At 30.0% G+C, this 17,435-nt stretch overlaps 1 protein-coding gene across 1 annotated transcript; it reads left to right on the top strand.

Annotated features, from left to right (window-relative positions):
• Positions 1-7,915: 7,915 nt before the first annotated feature.
• Positions 7,916-16,801, top strand: LOC102665199 (myosin-13). The gene is made up of 3 exons (XM_006597519.4): positions 7,916-8,280; positions 9,365-9,493; positions 15,646-16,801. The coding sequence occupies exons 1-3, from the start codon at positions 8,041-8,043 to the stop codon at positions 16,432-16,434; spliced, it is 1,158 nt and encodes a 385-aa protein (XP_006597582.3). The 5' UTR covers positions 7,916-8,040; the 3' UTR covers positions 16,435-16,801.
• Positions 16,802-17,435: the final 634 nt, after the last annotated feature.

Here is a 17,435-nt window from a genome sequence, read left to right on the forward strand (position 1 = left end):
GAAAGAATTAAGCATACAAAAAATTAATATTAATTGAACTATAAACTTAAATTATTTATATAAGAGTTAGCTAGTTACATCAAGTCCCAATAAGAGTAAAGTTAACTACTCATAGAGGAAAGAAAAAGAAGAAATGACAAAAAAAAAAAAATACTTTGTGGAAAATCCATGGAGAGCAAGCGTGAGTTATTCCAACCGCCACACATTGTCCTAGATTGACCCCCAACCAATTAATTGGTTTGAATCCCATCTCATTTAGGTCTTTATTCCCTTTTTTGCAACCCATTAAAGCCATGTCAACATCCCCTCGCTTAGCCTCAACATTTCGCACACTTAGCTTGACAAAATGAGAATTAGGGAGCGCATTCTGATGTTTTAAGGCTAATAATCCTCAACATTCCCACCCTTAGCCCCAAACTGATAACAACAAGAGAAACTTCCTTGATGGCTCTAGGCTAAGCCTTAACTTTTCTCACGTTTAGCCTCAAAATGGCAACTCTAGATTTAGGGACTAAGTAGGTCTCTATGGTTAATTTCATGTGCTGACAGTTAGACAGAAGAATTCCATTAAAATTAAAACAACATGCAAATTTAGGATCCAATTGAAAAATAAATAATTCAGAGAACAAATTAAAAATTTTCAAAGGACTTACAAAGTAATTTAATAATATTCGAAGAAAAGATTGCTGCAAATAATGAAAATCAAAAGATTGCATTAAAAAGCTATGCTAGCTAGTTGTGTCGGTATTGGAATCGAAGCTAACCTTCTCGATCTAGAAACCCATATAGTGTCATCAAATCAAAGTGAGATACCATAAATCACCGCCAACACCTTCTCTTCAAGTTAGTGGCTTTCAGTAATGAGAAGTGATAAAGAATAGAGGCTATCGGAACTGTGCTGCGCATGCATCTGGGGAGGGGCAAATACAGAGCAACGACACCACGGCTATGGACATGGCTTAGTGTTTGATGGATTGAAGTAAAAAATTCAGTAACAATAACACTTAACTGTAAATATAAAATATTTTATAAATTACCATAATTTATTGCACAGATAATATAATTAAGATTTATTGCTGTACTTTTCTTTAATTTCATCTTTTTACCGCATCCACTTTGTTTGAATCTCTGTCTTATTAGTTGATATATAAAGAAGACACGTAGGGATACAGTTTTAATTACTTCTAGAAACTAGAAATTAATAATGTTTGAGAGTGATATTGATACCTAAAGAACCTTGCTGTTTAACAATAAATGTACTCTCTCCTCTTAAACAAGCAAGCACATACACTTTTCGAAAACACAACTATGTTTGGTGGTGAGTCATTTTATTTTTCGTTTAGCTTGGTTTTATTCGACATATATACAACTTAATTTCTTTATCTGATCAGCATGGGAGGCTCGGTGGGAGGACCTATAATTGCGAGTAATGGCTGCAGTTGGAAAATTGACCAACGTGCTAAGTTACGGGACCATATCTATTGTCACATGCTATAATCAATAATTATACTAACCTGATCAGGTAATCTTTATGTTTCATGAAATAATTTGACATATTTTCCACCTATGACAAGTCCATACCAGATTATGTTGAATACTTTTATATTAGGTTCAAAGAGATCATCAAGAGGGAAAAGTGCGTCAGATTTTCTCAGTTTGGCTACTATACGGACTGATATAAATCAAATTAACACGTAGTAGGGCAGGTTTAGAACAGGATTAAGTATTCGAGATATTATCATCTAGCTCGGTGCCTTTCTTTTTTGTTCTCTGTATTTATATATAGTGTATAACTCCGATCATTTTCCTAGGTACTTATTCAGGTTTGTAACACACGATGACATTGATTTCTGCTCTGGCTAACTGTCTTAGAGTGTACATTAGATGATTAAGTTGGATTTCCTTTTATTTATTTTGTAGACTAGTAGTAATTGATATAGGTGGTGTTAGAAACTTGGAATCGGTTGCTAATTAATCTCAGACCAATACTGGTATTACAATAAGTACCAAGCCATTAGACTAGGCTGTAGCCAGACAGACATTATAAAAGTGGAAAATTGTAATTTAATGAGAAAAAAAAAAGAATGAAAATTTATTATTTTCTTTTACCTTAATCCTTTAGTTTATTATAGAAAAGAAATTGTGAATAATATAAAATTTGATCGAAAGATAAATAAAGTTTGAATAATAATTTTTTTCTAATAATGGAATTTTTTTAATTAATTCGGTAGAATCGTTCTTATTTTGTTAGTGTGCAAATATATATATACACAGGTCATGGCTGCATTCATTATCATAGCGGCTATTATCAATCCGAAATGACTTTCAAGAGTTAATTTTAGTTGTATATTAATTAATTATCGGTTAGGTTGAATTATGAATAACATAAATTGATGAAGGCAGCCAAAATTAGGAGAACGTGGGTCCCAATTAAGTGACAATACACATTGACACGTACAGTATTCAAAATGTTCATGTTGTTAGTTATGTGCGGTCTGTTTTATTTGATCTAATATATTTTTTCCTGTTGAGCCATATCAAATTAATTGATCAAACGGACTAGGTATTAAACAGGAACAGTTTCCACTTGTTATCAGCATCTTTAATCATGAAGGATTTTTTAAGTGAAAAAATTATTTTTTATAATTTCTTTTTTATTGGAACAGATGTATATAATAGGAAGAAAGTTTCTTATAAATAAGATTTGTATCTTCTATAAAAAAAAATGATAAGAAATTATTTCTTAGCAATACAAAATAATATTTATCTGACATATAATAACATTATAATCAAGTGAAAATAAAAAGTATAAAAATATAAATTTTTTAAAGTTTCATGAAATTTCTTATTATTGAAGTAAAATTATGTATAGATTTCTTAAAATAATATGATAATATGGGATCACAAAGAATATTGTGGGAACCAAAAAAGTAACTTAGAAACCTACTTAAAAAAATTTCATTGGAGATTTGTTTCATGTATGTATTTTTAGTGGATGATTCCTAGGTTTACAACCTGAGTTGGAATTTTAATTGTTGGGTGCAATAAAAGTTAAGTATTTTCTTGTTTGCCACACCCGTGACTATCTCTAAGTGACATGGGCATTATTTTCTTCTGTCATTCTTAGAACATCTTTGACAAGGATTAGATCTTAACTTTAAGATTTGTTCTTGTTTTATTTACTCCTTTGTCATATGGATTCAAATTAATTAATTTAATTAACAAACTTATATGAATTTAATTGTTGTAAAATTATCTAAAACCTCTTTTATTTTCTAACTGTCACTACTATCAGCACCATCAATACTAACTCATAAATAATTAATTTTAATTCTTTTAAAATAAATATTAGAAAGTAAAATCCTTATAGGATCTATATAAAAATAATATAAGATCTCTAAATAAGATTTACTATTGAAGTAAAAAATTAAAGAAATCTTAAAAATAATATGATATTACATGATCTATCAAAAAAGTGAGTAAGATCTAAAAAATGATATCTCTTATTAAAGATACTCTTAAATTGGGATATTGGCAAAACAAGTCCTTGGTTGCTTGGTCAGTAGTTTGTTCTCCGAAAAAAGAAGGGGGTTTAGGCCTTTTTAATCTCAAGGACTGGAACCTTGCGTTTCTTTCCCGTATCCTGTGGAACTTTCATTGTAAGAAAGATTCTCTATGGGTTTGGTGGGTTCACCATTACTATTTCAGAGGGAGCGATGTGTGGAATTACAATACTTCTTCATCAGATTCAGTTTTGATAAAGAAAATCATTCAAATAAGGGACTTTATTATCTCTAAAGAGTTAAATACGGAAGAGGCCAAAAAAAGGATTCAATCTTGGAGCACCAATGAACAATTGCTTGTTGGCAAAGTCTATGAATACATTAGAGGTGTCAAGCCTACTGTTAGTTGGTGTTCTGTTATATGGAACCCAACAATCCCCCCTAAAATGTCTTTCATTTTGTGGCTTGCTAAAAGGAATCGGCTGCTTACTCTTGACAAAGTTGCTTTTTTGAACAAGGGTTCCCTCTGCCCTTTATGTTCAAATGAGTCTGAGTCAAATGCTCATTTGTTCTTTTCTTGCAGGAAATCTCTCCAAGTTTGGGCTCACATTCATGATTTGGCTCCTTTCCGCAGGCGTTTCATTTCTTTACAGCGCATTACTGACTCTTTAATTAGGGGCAGATCCACATCAGGTGTTCAAAGAAAATTACGTTGTCTAGCTATAGCAATTACAGTCTACTGCATTTGGCTGTCTAGGAACAAGCTGATTTTTGAAGATTATCAATTTTCTGTAATAGAGATTATTAGCAAGATTAAGTTTCTTATGTATAAACAAGCACACCTATTGCATTTGTTTTAGCATCTTGATATAGGTCTTCTTATATTAGGGAGACTTTTGATTTTCTTTAACTGCGGGGTATGCCCCGTTTATTATTGTATCATTTTGGGTTTAATATAATTTACATTTTTTCTAAAAAAAATACTCTTAAATTGTAACTTAAAATGAAAATTTTCCCATCTACCTCGTTGAGAGGGGATAATAGCACGAATTAGAGAAAATTAGTTAGTTTACGTGAGAGAATGATGGACAAATCAATAGCCAAAGGTGTGTTGCGGCTTGAGAGTGTGTATGAAAATACTCCACAAGAAAATTTATGGTTTAATTCTGTTAAAATATCCCCTTGATTAGGGGAAGTATATATCCATGTCGTTCGATTTTCCAAAACTGTGAAGTTTTCTCTTCAGTCTTATTTATTTATCAAAATGACATACAAATCAATAGAGAAAAACATCAACGAGGGTGGTTAGCTGTTGATGCATTGGTTGAGGATGGATTTAGTATAATGACAATAATGAGATTTAAATATAAGACTTCATGTTAATTAGTAACATTTCAGATCTTTCCACTACTAAAGCAATCCTAATGAGTTATTGAGTTGATTATGGGTTTTGGCTTAAATAAATACGATTAACTTATTATGGACATTAAGTAGTTCTAATTATTTGATTCATCTGTTAGCTACATATATTTTTTAATTATATTTTATTATATACATAAAATTTAAAATTAAATATTATAGTTTAATTTTAGTAATTTTATATATTTTGTACTAAATTCATATAATTATGATTGTAATATTATTTATTATATGAAATCTACTTTATTTTTACGTGAAATAAAAATAAAATAATTTAATTTTTCATATATTTCAACCCAAATAATTTAAAATTATTTACATTAGTCTAATAATAAGCAGGGTCATGACAACTACAAGGCTAATATGAAGTAATTGTCTTCGGTATTGAATATTATCTAAGACCTTCATATTTTTTTTAAAATATATATTTATTATTAATTTAATTGTCATGCGACAAATTTTACTATGACATCATATATTATTTGTTACTAATTTTTTAAGTAAAACTGCATAGTCTTAAGAAAGTATTGATTGAACAAAATTGAAAATTTTGGATGAGGATGGATTGGAAAAACTATTATAGGTGAGTAGTATAAGATTATATATCACTTTTTTTAAATAGAGATATTACAATAAGTACAAACAAAAACAATACTCCAGTAAAATATGAAATTAATTATGAAAGAAAGTTATGTTCTTTATTAGATGCAAGCTCCGTTTATAAAATATTATTAACATACACTTGTAATTATTATTATTATTATTATTGAAATTAATTTTTTAAAATTAAAATTGCTTCAATGTTATTCGATATTAACTATATTAAATGATAAATTGAATAAAATTTTCATTTTATATATTTATCGTGAAACAATAGATTAATAATTTTGTAATCAACAAAAAAAAATTAAAATTGATAAGGTATATTCAATTAAATTTTGAATATAAATTCCACCTAAGACCTAAGAAAATAAAATGAAAATTAACAAGTTATGTTAAACAAAATTTAAATGATAATTTCGCCTATGAAATAAAAAACAATGAATTAAAAATTGACAAATTATATTAAATTCAATTTTGAATATAAATTTCGTCCAAAGATCTTAAAATTTCTAGACAGAACCTTGAGGATAAAAAAGTTGTTGTAGTTGATACTTAAGTAACAATTTAAAATAAAATGTGTTAATTTTGGATGTATATAGAGTATGGCAGTATGTTTATATGTACAGTAAGTATTACATTGTCAATTATTAAGAAATTATGATAAACATATATAATTCTAAATAATTATTATAAAAAAAAAATTATTTAACAATTAAATTAATGTCGTCTCGACATGAACAATTTACTCATTCGAAAATATGTCAGTAAACAACCCAAATTAATCTGTACCTTTAGATTTATGTATCTAATATTTTTGTTTGGTCCTAATAATGCCAATGAAAGTCACATTTTTTCAGCATATTCCGGGATGGTGAATTAGTGCAATGTCTTCAGTTTGCAATTTCCAGCATAATTTCATGTTTTATTAATTATCACCTTAAAATATGCAAAAATTACTTCCACCTTGTTTGGATCAGCGTCGTGAACCGTGGACGCATGAAGCATATACTAAGGGGTTTCTGCGTTATCTTACCAAATTGATCTGAGGTGAATTTGGCAGAGTCACCATGCACGTGCTCATATTTAAGTAATCTGCTCAGAAGGTGGTTGTTATATATATATATATATATATATAGTACGACAACAGCATAAAGAAATATCAGGTCTTTTAATTTATGACAGATTAGGGAGACCGTACGTTGTACTTCTCTAACGATAAAATTGAAGATTTTTCTAATGCGATTCGAGAGGCAGGATCCGGATTCCCGTCTTTTTCTTAATTGATTTAGGTGGGGGAAATAAAGCCCTATCTAAATAATAATTGTAGTCCTAATTAAACATTAGACTTTTGAGTTTTGGCTTGTACAATTCAAATATATTTTTTTGGTACTGAGAATTCAAATATTTTAAGGTTGAATAACATTATTTATATAATATGTTTTATAATTATTTTATAGTGTTATTTTTTCTCTCATCTTTCTTATTTTCATTACTTATATATCTTATTATCATTTCTCTTTTTTTTATATTTTTCTTTTATATAATATAATTTATTTTACATATTTGATTGTAAATAACATTACTCTTTAAGGTCACAACACATTTTATATATATATATATATATATATATATATATATATATATATATATATATATATATATATATATCAAAACTAAAAATAACAAACCGTCAATTAAAGTGATTTAATTTGAATATATTTATAGTAGTCACGAGAAGCATTCATGATAAAATATATTACATTATTTTTATTCTTGTAAACAAGAGTTGAGGAAGATTGAAAGAATTTATTAAAAAGCATATTTTTTATAATAATGTAACACATCGTCATAGTAACCGCCTGGGGTTATATATATTCTAGGAATCTCAGGGCAGCAATAGATCGTGATACAGGAAATTGCTTTAAGAATATTAGTACATAGCTAGAGACACTTTTGAATGCTTCTAGCCAGATCTCCTTAGCCCTAGAAAAACTTTTAAAGGTACATCAGGCATATGCTAATAAGGTAAATTGTTGTACTATCAATTAATTATAAATCTTATTTGGTATGATTTCATCATTTCATTTTCACTTTTATTTTTTTTATGAAAAATAACTTTATATTTTTCTCCAATCATAAATTATTATATAATAATTTATTAACTTTTATTATAATTATTTTTGAAGATATAATAACTTTGATTTATGACCGAATAATAATATAACTAAACTCTTTCTTTATATTTTTTTTCCTTCTGTTTTCATCATATATTATTTTTTTTCTTCCTATTTATTTTCCTTTTCTTCTGGTACAATCCACCCCATTTTGGGAAAACCATTATAACACTGCAATGAGATAAATACGGGGATCAGTAGGTGAACGCTCACCAGACTGAAAAATTCCTAAATGCAAACCTACTTATGTTTGTTTGTTTCATCTCTCATGTTTTCGCTTTACTCTTTCTTCTTCTGCATTGAAGCTACATGTCTATAAAGCGTTCTTTCTTTTTCTGTTCATGGCGTCAAGCAACAACATTCAGGCAATACCTCGCCACCGCAGGAGGGGGACTCAGACGAAACACTCTGGTGATGGCAGTTGCAGTTCCCCAGTGAATTCTTGGGAATTAGGTTCCAAGAAAAATGAGGTTTCTGCGAGGAAGCTCGCTGCTGGGTTATGGCAGATGCAGTGTATGCAAGTCTCAAGGGATCATGCTGCTGCTTTCGGACGCAGCTCGCTTCCTTCCTCCGTGTCGCAGGTATATATGTAGTAGTAGTATATATCATATGTCAAGAAATGTAATATAAAAAATCACATTAAATGGTGAAACCGAACACCCAAGTAATTTTGATAAAATTAATATGATATAATATAATATATGATTCTAGCTAGTCCAATACGTGATCTCACACCATGGTCTAAATTTGAAGCTAGTCCAACAACTTAATTATCTCTATCCAAAGTCCCATTTCTGAAGACATGACCATTAATTAGGACCACTGGATATGACTGCAAATCAAATTCTGTACCAAGCTTCATTACCTTTTTTGCTACGCCATTCCCACATGTATGTTGTAGATAATTATGACCTTCGCAATCCCAACCAGTGGTAATAATTAACGACACTACTGAGAAAAGCTGCATTCAAAAACATGATTAGCTGATGATCAAATGATGTTGTGAAAATGACTCTTCTTCTGAGATTATATTTTGTTTGTAGACCGACATACTGCAGAATCCTCCACGCACAAATTCATAGCTTTGGTGGGAAAAATTTGGTCCAGAATATCCTGAAAAAAGAAATGCCAACGATTGCTCAATTTTTCTTTATAACATTTTATATGCTGATCATTTCACAGTGTATGCATGCTCCTTTACAGTCTCAAATGATCAGAAACCAACCTTTCTTGCGTAGTAGACTTTGTATTCTCTTCTAGTCAAAGAAAAATTAGAAAACAGTTTTTCAGGATGCTAAGTTACAATCCTGGTTAACATAATTTTTTATACAGAAATAAATTGATAAAAAAATTTGAGTACAAGGGTACTCAAACTCGTACAAAATCCATCAATAAAATCACAGCAAAATCACCCAAAACAACTAATTACAATGATTCATTAGATGAATTACAACGTTCCTGAACCAATCAGAAATTAAATATCACCAAAACCTATGTGTCTTGTTCAGAATTAATTGAATGTTGCGTTAAAACTGCTATAGGCCGCACCAACCTCACTAGTCATTATAATACACTGGGTATAGTTCATTTTTCAACTGCAGTATATCACATCTCATTAGTTTTGCCGTTGTAATTATAATATTTCTGCATGCATGTTTGCTTCAGCTGGCTAATGGAAATGTAAGGATCAGGTTTCTCCATTATGACAAACCTGAAGAAAAGTTTCAAGATACCAAAGATCAGCTAAAGAGGCCAATAACCATCTTGCGTTCAAGAAACAGACTTCGATGTGAGGTACAAGCTAGTAATTACTTGCTCATTATTATTTAAGTTGCATCAGCTACTTGAGATGTATAGTACGTGTTAAATATGGTACAAATTTCTAAAATCCTCAGGATCTCTATAAAATTTTTTTCTGGAAATGTATTATATCTAAGAAGTTAGCATATTTACATTTCTAAAATCTTCAGAAGCAAGGTTCCCAGTTAGACAGTTTATGCTTTATCCTTATTTAAAATTACTCAACATTCAATTTTTATTTTATTCTTCTAACTTTTTAAACTGTAAAATTGTTAATTAAAATTTTCTAATCAAGCAATTTCAACTTCTCACTTTATAATAATTCATTCAATATTACTATCTTCCATAATAATTTATATCACATTAAATTTTTTTAAAAAAATTTTGAAAGACTTTTTTAATGATGACAACTATTACAAGTATTATTAATAATATTGTATAAATATTCATTTAAAATTAGTTTTTTAATATAGCTTAATACTTTTAATTAATAGAACATTAGTTTCTACCAATGAGTGAAATTAAAGTCAATTTTCTTAATTAAAATCTCGAGTTTTAATTTTATAAATAGAAAAAGTGATTGGAACAACTTGACTCCAATGTTTTTCCAATATCCCAAAATGTCAAAGTTACTAATATTTGATTGATTAAACAATACATGCTCCTCCAAGTATAAATCCAATTCAGATTTAACACAATCACTAGAAGAAGTTTTTGAACATATTTTAAAAAGTCAAAACTCCAATCAACTTTTCCACCATTATTATCCAAACCAAGCACTATTGAAGATGAAGTGGAAATAGAAGTAGTCCTCTTTTCCCTAGATTGATATTCAGAAATCAAATCTTCTAATAATTTTGTCACCTTATTCAATTGATTTGTGCTTTCACTTCCTTACATGAGAGGGAAAAAATAATTTAACAACTTCATTTTCAACCTAGGGTCCAAAATAATTCTTATTGCCATCACCCCATTGATCATGCCCCAATACTTCTCAAACTTGGGAATCATACTGTCAGCCATACCTTGAATGGTGCTATTAGAAGAAAAAATTCATTCATTCAAAGCCAATCGAATTTCACACATTTTTGGAAAATAAACATTTGAAGTTGGTATTGTGTACCCAAAAATAACTCAGTAACTTTATAAAAGATTTCCAACTTCTCACAAATTTTAGTTGCCATTTTCCAATCATCATCACTTGGCAATGACTTATATTGAGGCTCTCGTTGAGTCAAACGCTTGAAAACTTCAAGATATGGCAATGCAGAAACAAGCATTAAATAAGTTGAATTCCATCTAGTTCTACAATCCATCCTAAGTTTCTTTGAATAAGGAATTTCTAATTGTTCACAAGCCTCAATAAATTTTTCTTCTCTCTTAAGTGTTCCAACCCAAAAGGAAACACTATCCCTAATATTCTCAATGGAATCATGGATAATTGACATTCCATCCTTCACAATCAAGTTAAAAATATGGGCACAACACCGCATATGGAAGTAAGTCCCTCCCAAAATAAATGAATTACATCCCAACTTGCTAAGAATTTTAGGAATCATTGCATCATTAGTACTACAATTATCAACAGTTATTGTAGATACCTTTCTATCTAGATTCCATTCAAAAAAATGTTCAATTATAATCTCTGCAAGAACTTCATCAGTATGCGATGCAGGAACATACATAAACCTAAAATAAAATAATTATTCATCTTAAAACCAAGTTCTATGAATACATGTTACTATAACTACACATATTACCAATTATATAAAATTAAAATCATAAAACTTTCAAGTGAATGATTATTTACCTCATAAGCCGACTTTGCAAATTCCAATTGTTATCAATGAAATGGGCTGTAATAGTCATATAGCCTTTGTTTTGATTCAATGCAGTCCACATGTCTGTTGTTATAGCTATGCGACTTGAATTTTTTTGAATTAACTTCATAGTTTTGGCCCTTTCACTCTCATAGAACTTTAGTATATCCAGCTTCAATTTATTACGAGATATTACTTTGAACAAAGGTTGGACAGGATTACAAAACCTTCAAAACCCATTGTGATCAACCATAGCAAGAGGGTATACATGCAATGCAATCATCTTTGTCAATTCTATCCTAGCAGTATTTTGATTAAAGGTATAGTTTCCAACTAAAATAGGTTCGCCTCTATCTCCTACTGAAGATGATGATTGGTGAAGAGTTTTTAGTATTGATTGCTTTGGACCCCTCACTGTTCGAAGCTTACAGGTTCTAATGTGATCGTGCAAATGCTTCGTACCTGACCTTGTATCACCACCAAGTTTTTTTCACAATATTTACATATAGATTTCCATTTTTCCTCTATTTTCTTTCTTTTGAAGTGGATCCAAGCAGCATAAGTTAATCCTCTTTTATTTGGACTTCTTTCAACATCTTCAACTTCTTCTATATTTGGAGAATTTTCTGCTTCTTCCACCGGATTGCTTTGTGCGTCATTAGCAACTTGTTGTGTTTTTAATAGAGCAATAGATGGATCAATAGGCGTACCCATTTTCTGTGCAACAAACAAGTAACAAAATTTACAAATATGAGTCATGTAAAATTGTAAATGCACAAATTTGACTCTTATTGCTAGATTACAAATTTTAAACTCAATGAATCAGCCAAACCAAAACATCACAATAAGCTAGCAGCAGAACAAAGAATTGGAAATACAACATAAATAAATAAATAAATAAAACCGAGGAAGAACATACAACAAAGGAAGAACAATTCGAAGTTGCGAAACCCAAAAATGCACGGTGCGACTCGAATAAGAAAAAGGTGTAACGAAGGCTTCCACGAGTTCACGGCTGAAACGAACAGTGAAGAAGGAACGGTGAAGAAGCGAAGAAATGAAGAGGGTGAAGACAATGTGAAAGGAACAAAGGTGAAGCAGTGAAGAAGGAACAAAGGTGAAGAAGGAAGTCAAGGAACGAAGTGTGAATGTTTGATGCGACGTTTTAGGGTTTAGGTAATGTTTTTGTCTTTGTGACTTGTGAGATATATATATATATATATATATGTGTGATAATTTTATTTTGTATTTTTTAACTAGTAAAATACTATATTAACCCTTATATTTATGTTATACATATTATAAGTTATGAGGGTATATAAATAAAATTCTATATACGCAAGGATGCGGGGACCCTACGGGGCGGGAAACATAGTCCCCGTCCTCGAATTAGCTGCGGGGGATTTTTCATCCCTATCCTCATCCCTTCGGGGAATTTTTCCCCGACCACAGGGCCCTGAATGAGACAGTCCTCACGGGGATTCCCGAGTTACGGGAAGAATTGTCATGCCTACCTAATGCAACTACCTCATCCGCGTCGAGTTAGTCGCGATCCTATTCATATGCCTATATATAACCCAAGGTCACAGACTCTTCATCACAACAATACAAAATCAATGCTTTAATTTGCATCAAAGTTATACTTACCTTCTTAAAAAAAACTACTATGACTTTGTAAAATATAATGCTTTATGTTATAAAAACATTGGACTTTCAAAACGGGTATTTGAATACACTGAAAAGTATTTGATACTTTTTGCTTAAAGTATTCACATAGTCTATGGAGTATTCAGATACCTTGCATAAGTTTCCGAAACTTGTCTCTCCGTGGTAATGAAATACTCCACCAAATATTTGATAGATTATTTAAATACTTTTTCGAGCGTTCAAATTATTACTCAAGAAGTCAAAAGATCAGCTCTTTGGAGTATTCAATTATCTCATTAGGTATCCTGATACTAATTAGTATTTTAATACTTTTTCAAGGATTTTGATACTAAGTATTCTAATACTTTTGGTACTAAGTTTATATGCTCAAATGTAATTTTCAAAACTAAAATAGGAAAACTAATGTACACACTCAATGATTAAACAATAATAAGCACATCTACCCAAAATATATAATAAACCTGAGGCACTCAAACTCAATAAAAAGATAATGATACAACTCAAGAAATGCAATGAAAGTAGGGCGCGCAAGTACCGGGAATCATCAAAACAAATAACTATATAAGGCTGGGAGCTCATGCAGAAGCGTGGAAACAATGCATCATCCTCTTCAATGCATCATATGAAAAGATGCATCTTCTACAACTTCAACTCTTATTGCAGCTCAAACAAAAAAAAAAAGTTGAGGAAAAATATGAAGAAAAACTAAGGAATCATTTATTATGCGACAAGCAGTAGCTGACACGATTTTTTCAAGAATAATGGGAATTATAAGTGCTAAAGATGTCTGAAGTACACTACAAGAAGAGTCTATAGGAAATGCCAAAATACATGTAATTAAATTTCAAATTGTAATTGTGAGCTTGAATTAATAAGAATGAAATGATTGAGGCCGTAGTTTATCAAAGATTATTTATAAAAATTAATATAATATTTTTCAGTGTATTTTAACATCCTTTAATTTATATATTTCTTGAAAAAAAATTAAAGGTGATCTATATCATAATTATCCCAAGTCAAATCACTTTAAATTTTAAAATTCTTAAGTGATAGGTTAATAAAAAATAAATACATATTTATTAGTACAAGTAATACTAATGAATTCTTTTAAATTAACATGTTATATAGTTTCATAGTTATATAACCACTAAACTCCACTCATTTGGGTTGTGTATTTGATTCTCTGTGTCTCTCTCCCTTGAGGCCTCCTAGAAGATGTTCATTGTTCGTATTTCTTCTCCTTTCCACTAATTATTACTCTTTGTCCTTATCAGTGTCCAAGATGTTACAGGCTGATCGTCTTTTTCTTGGTTTGTCATTAAACCACATCATATAGGGAAAGAATCTAGTATGATACTAGTTGTAATGCCTTAACTGTTTTTATGAAACTTTTTAGAAGGTCATTTTGATCCAAACGAAGCACACATATTTTTAAATGATACACTACCGAAAAATGAGTTTGATATCCAACTAACAAAAAATAGTAAAGCTAGGCTCATGAAATTCACCTCCATCATCAGGGGCGAACTACACATACTGGAACAGAGGCAATCGCCCCACCTAGATTCATGGAATGTTATGAACATAACACTAATAATAGATTAATTTAATATAGTTTATTTCTTCTAAATTTCTATATAGCCCCCCTTGCCGTTACTAACATATTAATATAATATACTTTCTAAAAAATTTATCTAGCCACCTCTGCCCCTGTTTTTTTGTTGTCCTCTTCTAAATTTTTATAGTTGTATATATATAAAAAAATTATCAGTAGTATTTACATTTTTTATATTTTTTATATTTAATCAAAACTTAAAAACATAAAATCTATAATAAACTTCATCTACTAAAAATGTTTTTCCATATATAGGAAGCCATCTTAGTGTATCAAATATTGTATTTTTCTTTTTGTTCAATTTTGAGTCATGAATATCGTTTCTTTTTTTTATCTTCAAAGAAATTAGGAGGCCAAAAAAAAATCAAGTTAATTAACATGTTTTTTTTCTAGTTGGAATTTGTAATGAGTCTTTTTCTTCTTTTAAATATGTAATTTCTTATATTGATAAAAAAAAAGAATTAAAATATGTCTTTAAATTTTATAAAGAAATGGCTGATTTAGATCTATTTCATCTTATTCTTATGTCACTAATTTTAAATTATTTCATCACATACTTGTAAACTTGATGAACACAACATTTTAAGAAAAGCAAGTCAATTATTTTGATGTATTATTATATTTACTTTTATAAGATATATGATATTTATTTTTTATTGAATTGATTTTGGATAATTATTATTAATAAAACTAATCATTATTAACCTTTTCTATGAGTTAAATTTTCGTCCCCCTAATCAATATTCCTGGTTTCGTCTCTGTCCATCGTCTATTCCCAAAAGCTTGAATGTCTAATTATAAAGCTTTGACGGGTTAAACTTGTAACCATTTTAATTATATAATATATTTTTTGAAAGGATTTTTAATTATATAACATTAATCAATTTATAAACTGAAAATAATAATATTTGAACATTGATCCGTACATGTTATAAAAAGGAAGAAATGAAACAAATATATTATCACTTTTATGTTTCTCCTCCTGACAACGGTATTCAGACTCCACTTTCCAATCTATGTTGTTTCGGGGTTTTGTTTTTCAGCTTGAATCTTCTATACCACATCTCAATGGTTCAAAAGGAGTGGCCACAATATGGAACCCTACTCGCAATGAAGCATCCAATGAGTTTATCATGATCCATAGCAGGAAGCTTCTTGAAGACAAAAAAGTAGTAGGTAACCATAACTCTGTTGTATCCACTTTGCTTGAAGAACTCCTTCAAGCTCAAAGATCCATCAATAAACTCAAAGCAGAACAGAAGTCCCTCAAGAAAAATGTTGAACATTTTTTGCAAAACCTTAAAGTGGAAAACATCTTTTTGAAGCACAAGGAACACTACAAGATTAAAGCAACATTAGATGACTTAAAGGGTATGTTGGAAAGGGAAAGAAGAAGTAGAGAGAGGATGGAGTTACTTAACACCAAATTGGTGCATGAACTAGCTGAAGCCAACTTATTGGCCAAGCAGTTTATGACAAACTGCGAGAAAGAAAAGAAAGAAAGAGAACTAATGGAGGAAATGTGTGAAGAACTAGCCATGCAAATAGGAGAAGACAAGGCTAAGTTCACAGTAGTACTAAGCGAATCCATGAGAATTTGCGAGAAAGTGGAAGAAGAGAGGAACATGATGCAAATGGCTGAACTGTGGCGTGAAGAACGCGTGCAAATGAAGCTTGCTGATGCACAACTTGTTCTTGAAGACAAATATAACCAGTTGGTGCAACTTTATGCTTCTCTCGAAATGTTCTTCATGTCAAGGGGTACTGAACTTGAAACTACGGAGCTAGAGGATGCTGAGTCGATCAAACAAGAAGTTGAATCAATAAATTAAATATTCAACGTGTTATGGAGCTTTCTTTTGATGCTTAAAACTCCCAAGATATAGTTCATCACATTCTTGGAACATGGTATGAACAGGTTTTCTGCCTTAGGTCGAGACAATAAACCACACGTGTCTAGAACAACAGTTTGGTTGTAATTCATCTTTTCAACCTTTCAATCGTTTCTATGCAGAGGAAGAAATAAGAAAAGAACAAAATTAAAGAAGTTGATTATAAAAATAAGTAACATGATTGAGAGAGAGAGAGAGAGAGAGAAGTGTGTGGAAATTATGATAAAAATTTTGTGATGAGTAAGGTCAGTATTTCAACCTTTTGTCAATTCTATTTACAGTACAAACCATACAGCATTTGGAAATGAGTCTGCTATATGAATATTTCCATTTTATAAATATTAATTTTATGAACATCTATTGTTTCCTATAAGTGTGTTATATCACTTATTATACCTTATAATTTCTTTTTCTTTTCACTCTTTCTTTCTCTAAGTGTGTTGAATAGCATAGAGTGGTTCATAGAATTTATATTTTCCTTTGGAAATTATTGAGCGTGATTGACTTATTCTTTTTTTAGAGGTGCTATGATATCATGAAAAATCTAAAGATTTTGATGCAGTTATTTTTTGGGGGGATAAGTTTGGATATATGAAAGGAGGGAGAAAGGAAGAAATAGCTTCGATTACTTTATAAATTGAAACTCATTCAACTATATTGATTAAAAGAAATAGCATTACCACAACCTTTAAATTTATTGGGAAACTACAAAATTTTTCTTTTAAAAAGACTGAACCATTTTTTGCCTATCTAGCAAGAATTCTTTTCGTTACTTGGCATGTTTTTGTTACATGAAGTCTGTAGTTATCATTATACAAACAAAAAAAATTGTGTAAGCATTTTCTTTTAATTAAACCATACATTTGACCTTTATCATTAATTAGAACATATAAATTCAGAACATATTTGTTTTTACTGCATAAATTCAGAAACTGAACTCT

The sequence above is a fragment of the Glycine max genome, chromosome 15, assembly GCF_000004515.6.
Source record: "Glycine max cultivar Williams 82 chromosome 15, Glycine_max_v4.0, whole genome shotgun sequence".
Taxonomy (NCBI): Eukaryota; Viridiplantae; Streptophyta; class Magnoliopsida; order Fabales; family Fabaceae; genus Glycine; species Glycine max.

Bases quoted from the DNA above. Each gene is read 5' to 3' on its own strand.
- LOC102665199 (XM_006597519.4), top strand. From the start codon at position 8,041: ATGGCGTCAAGCAACAACATTCAGGCAATACCTCGCCACCGCAGGAGG. The intron at 8,281-9,364 runs GTATATATGTAG...TGTTTGCTTCAG, and splicing joins TTCCTTCCTCCGTGTCGCAG to CTGGCTAATGGAAATGTAAG. The intron at 9,494-15,645 runs GTACAAGCTAGT...TTTGTTTTTCAG, and splicing joins GAAACAGACTTCGATGTGAG to CTTGAATCTTCTATACCACA.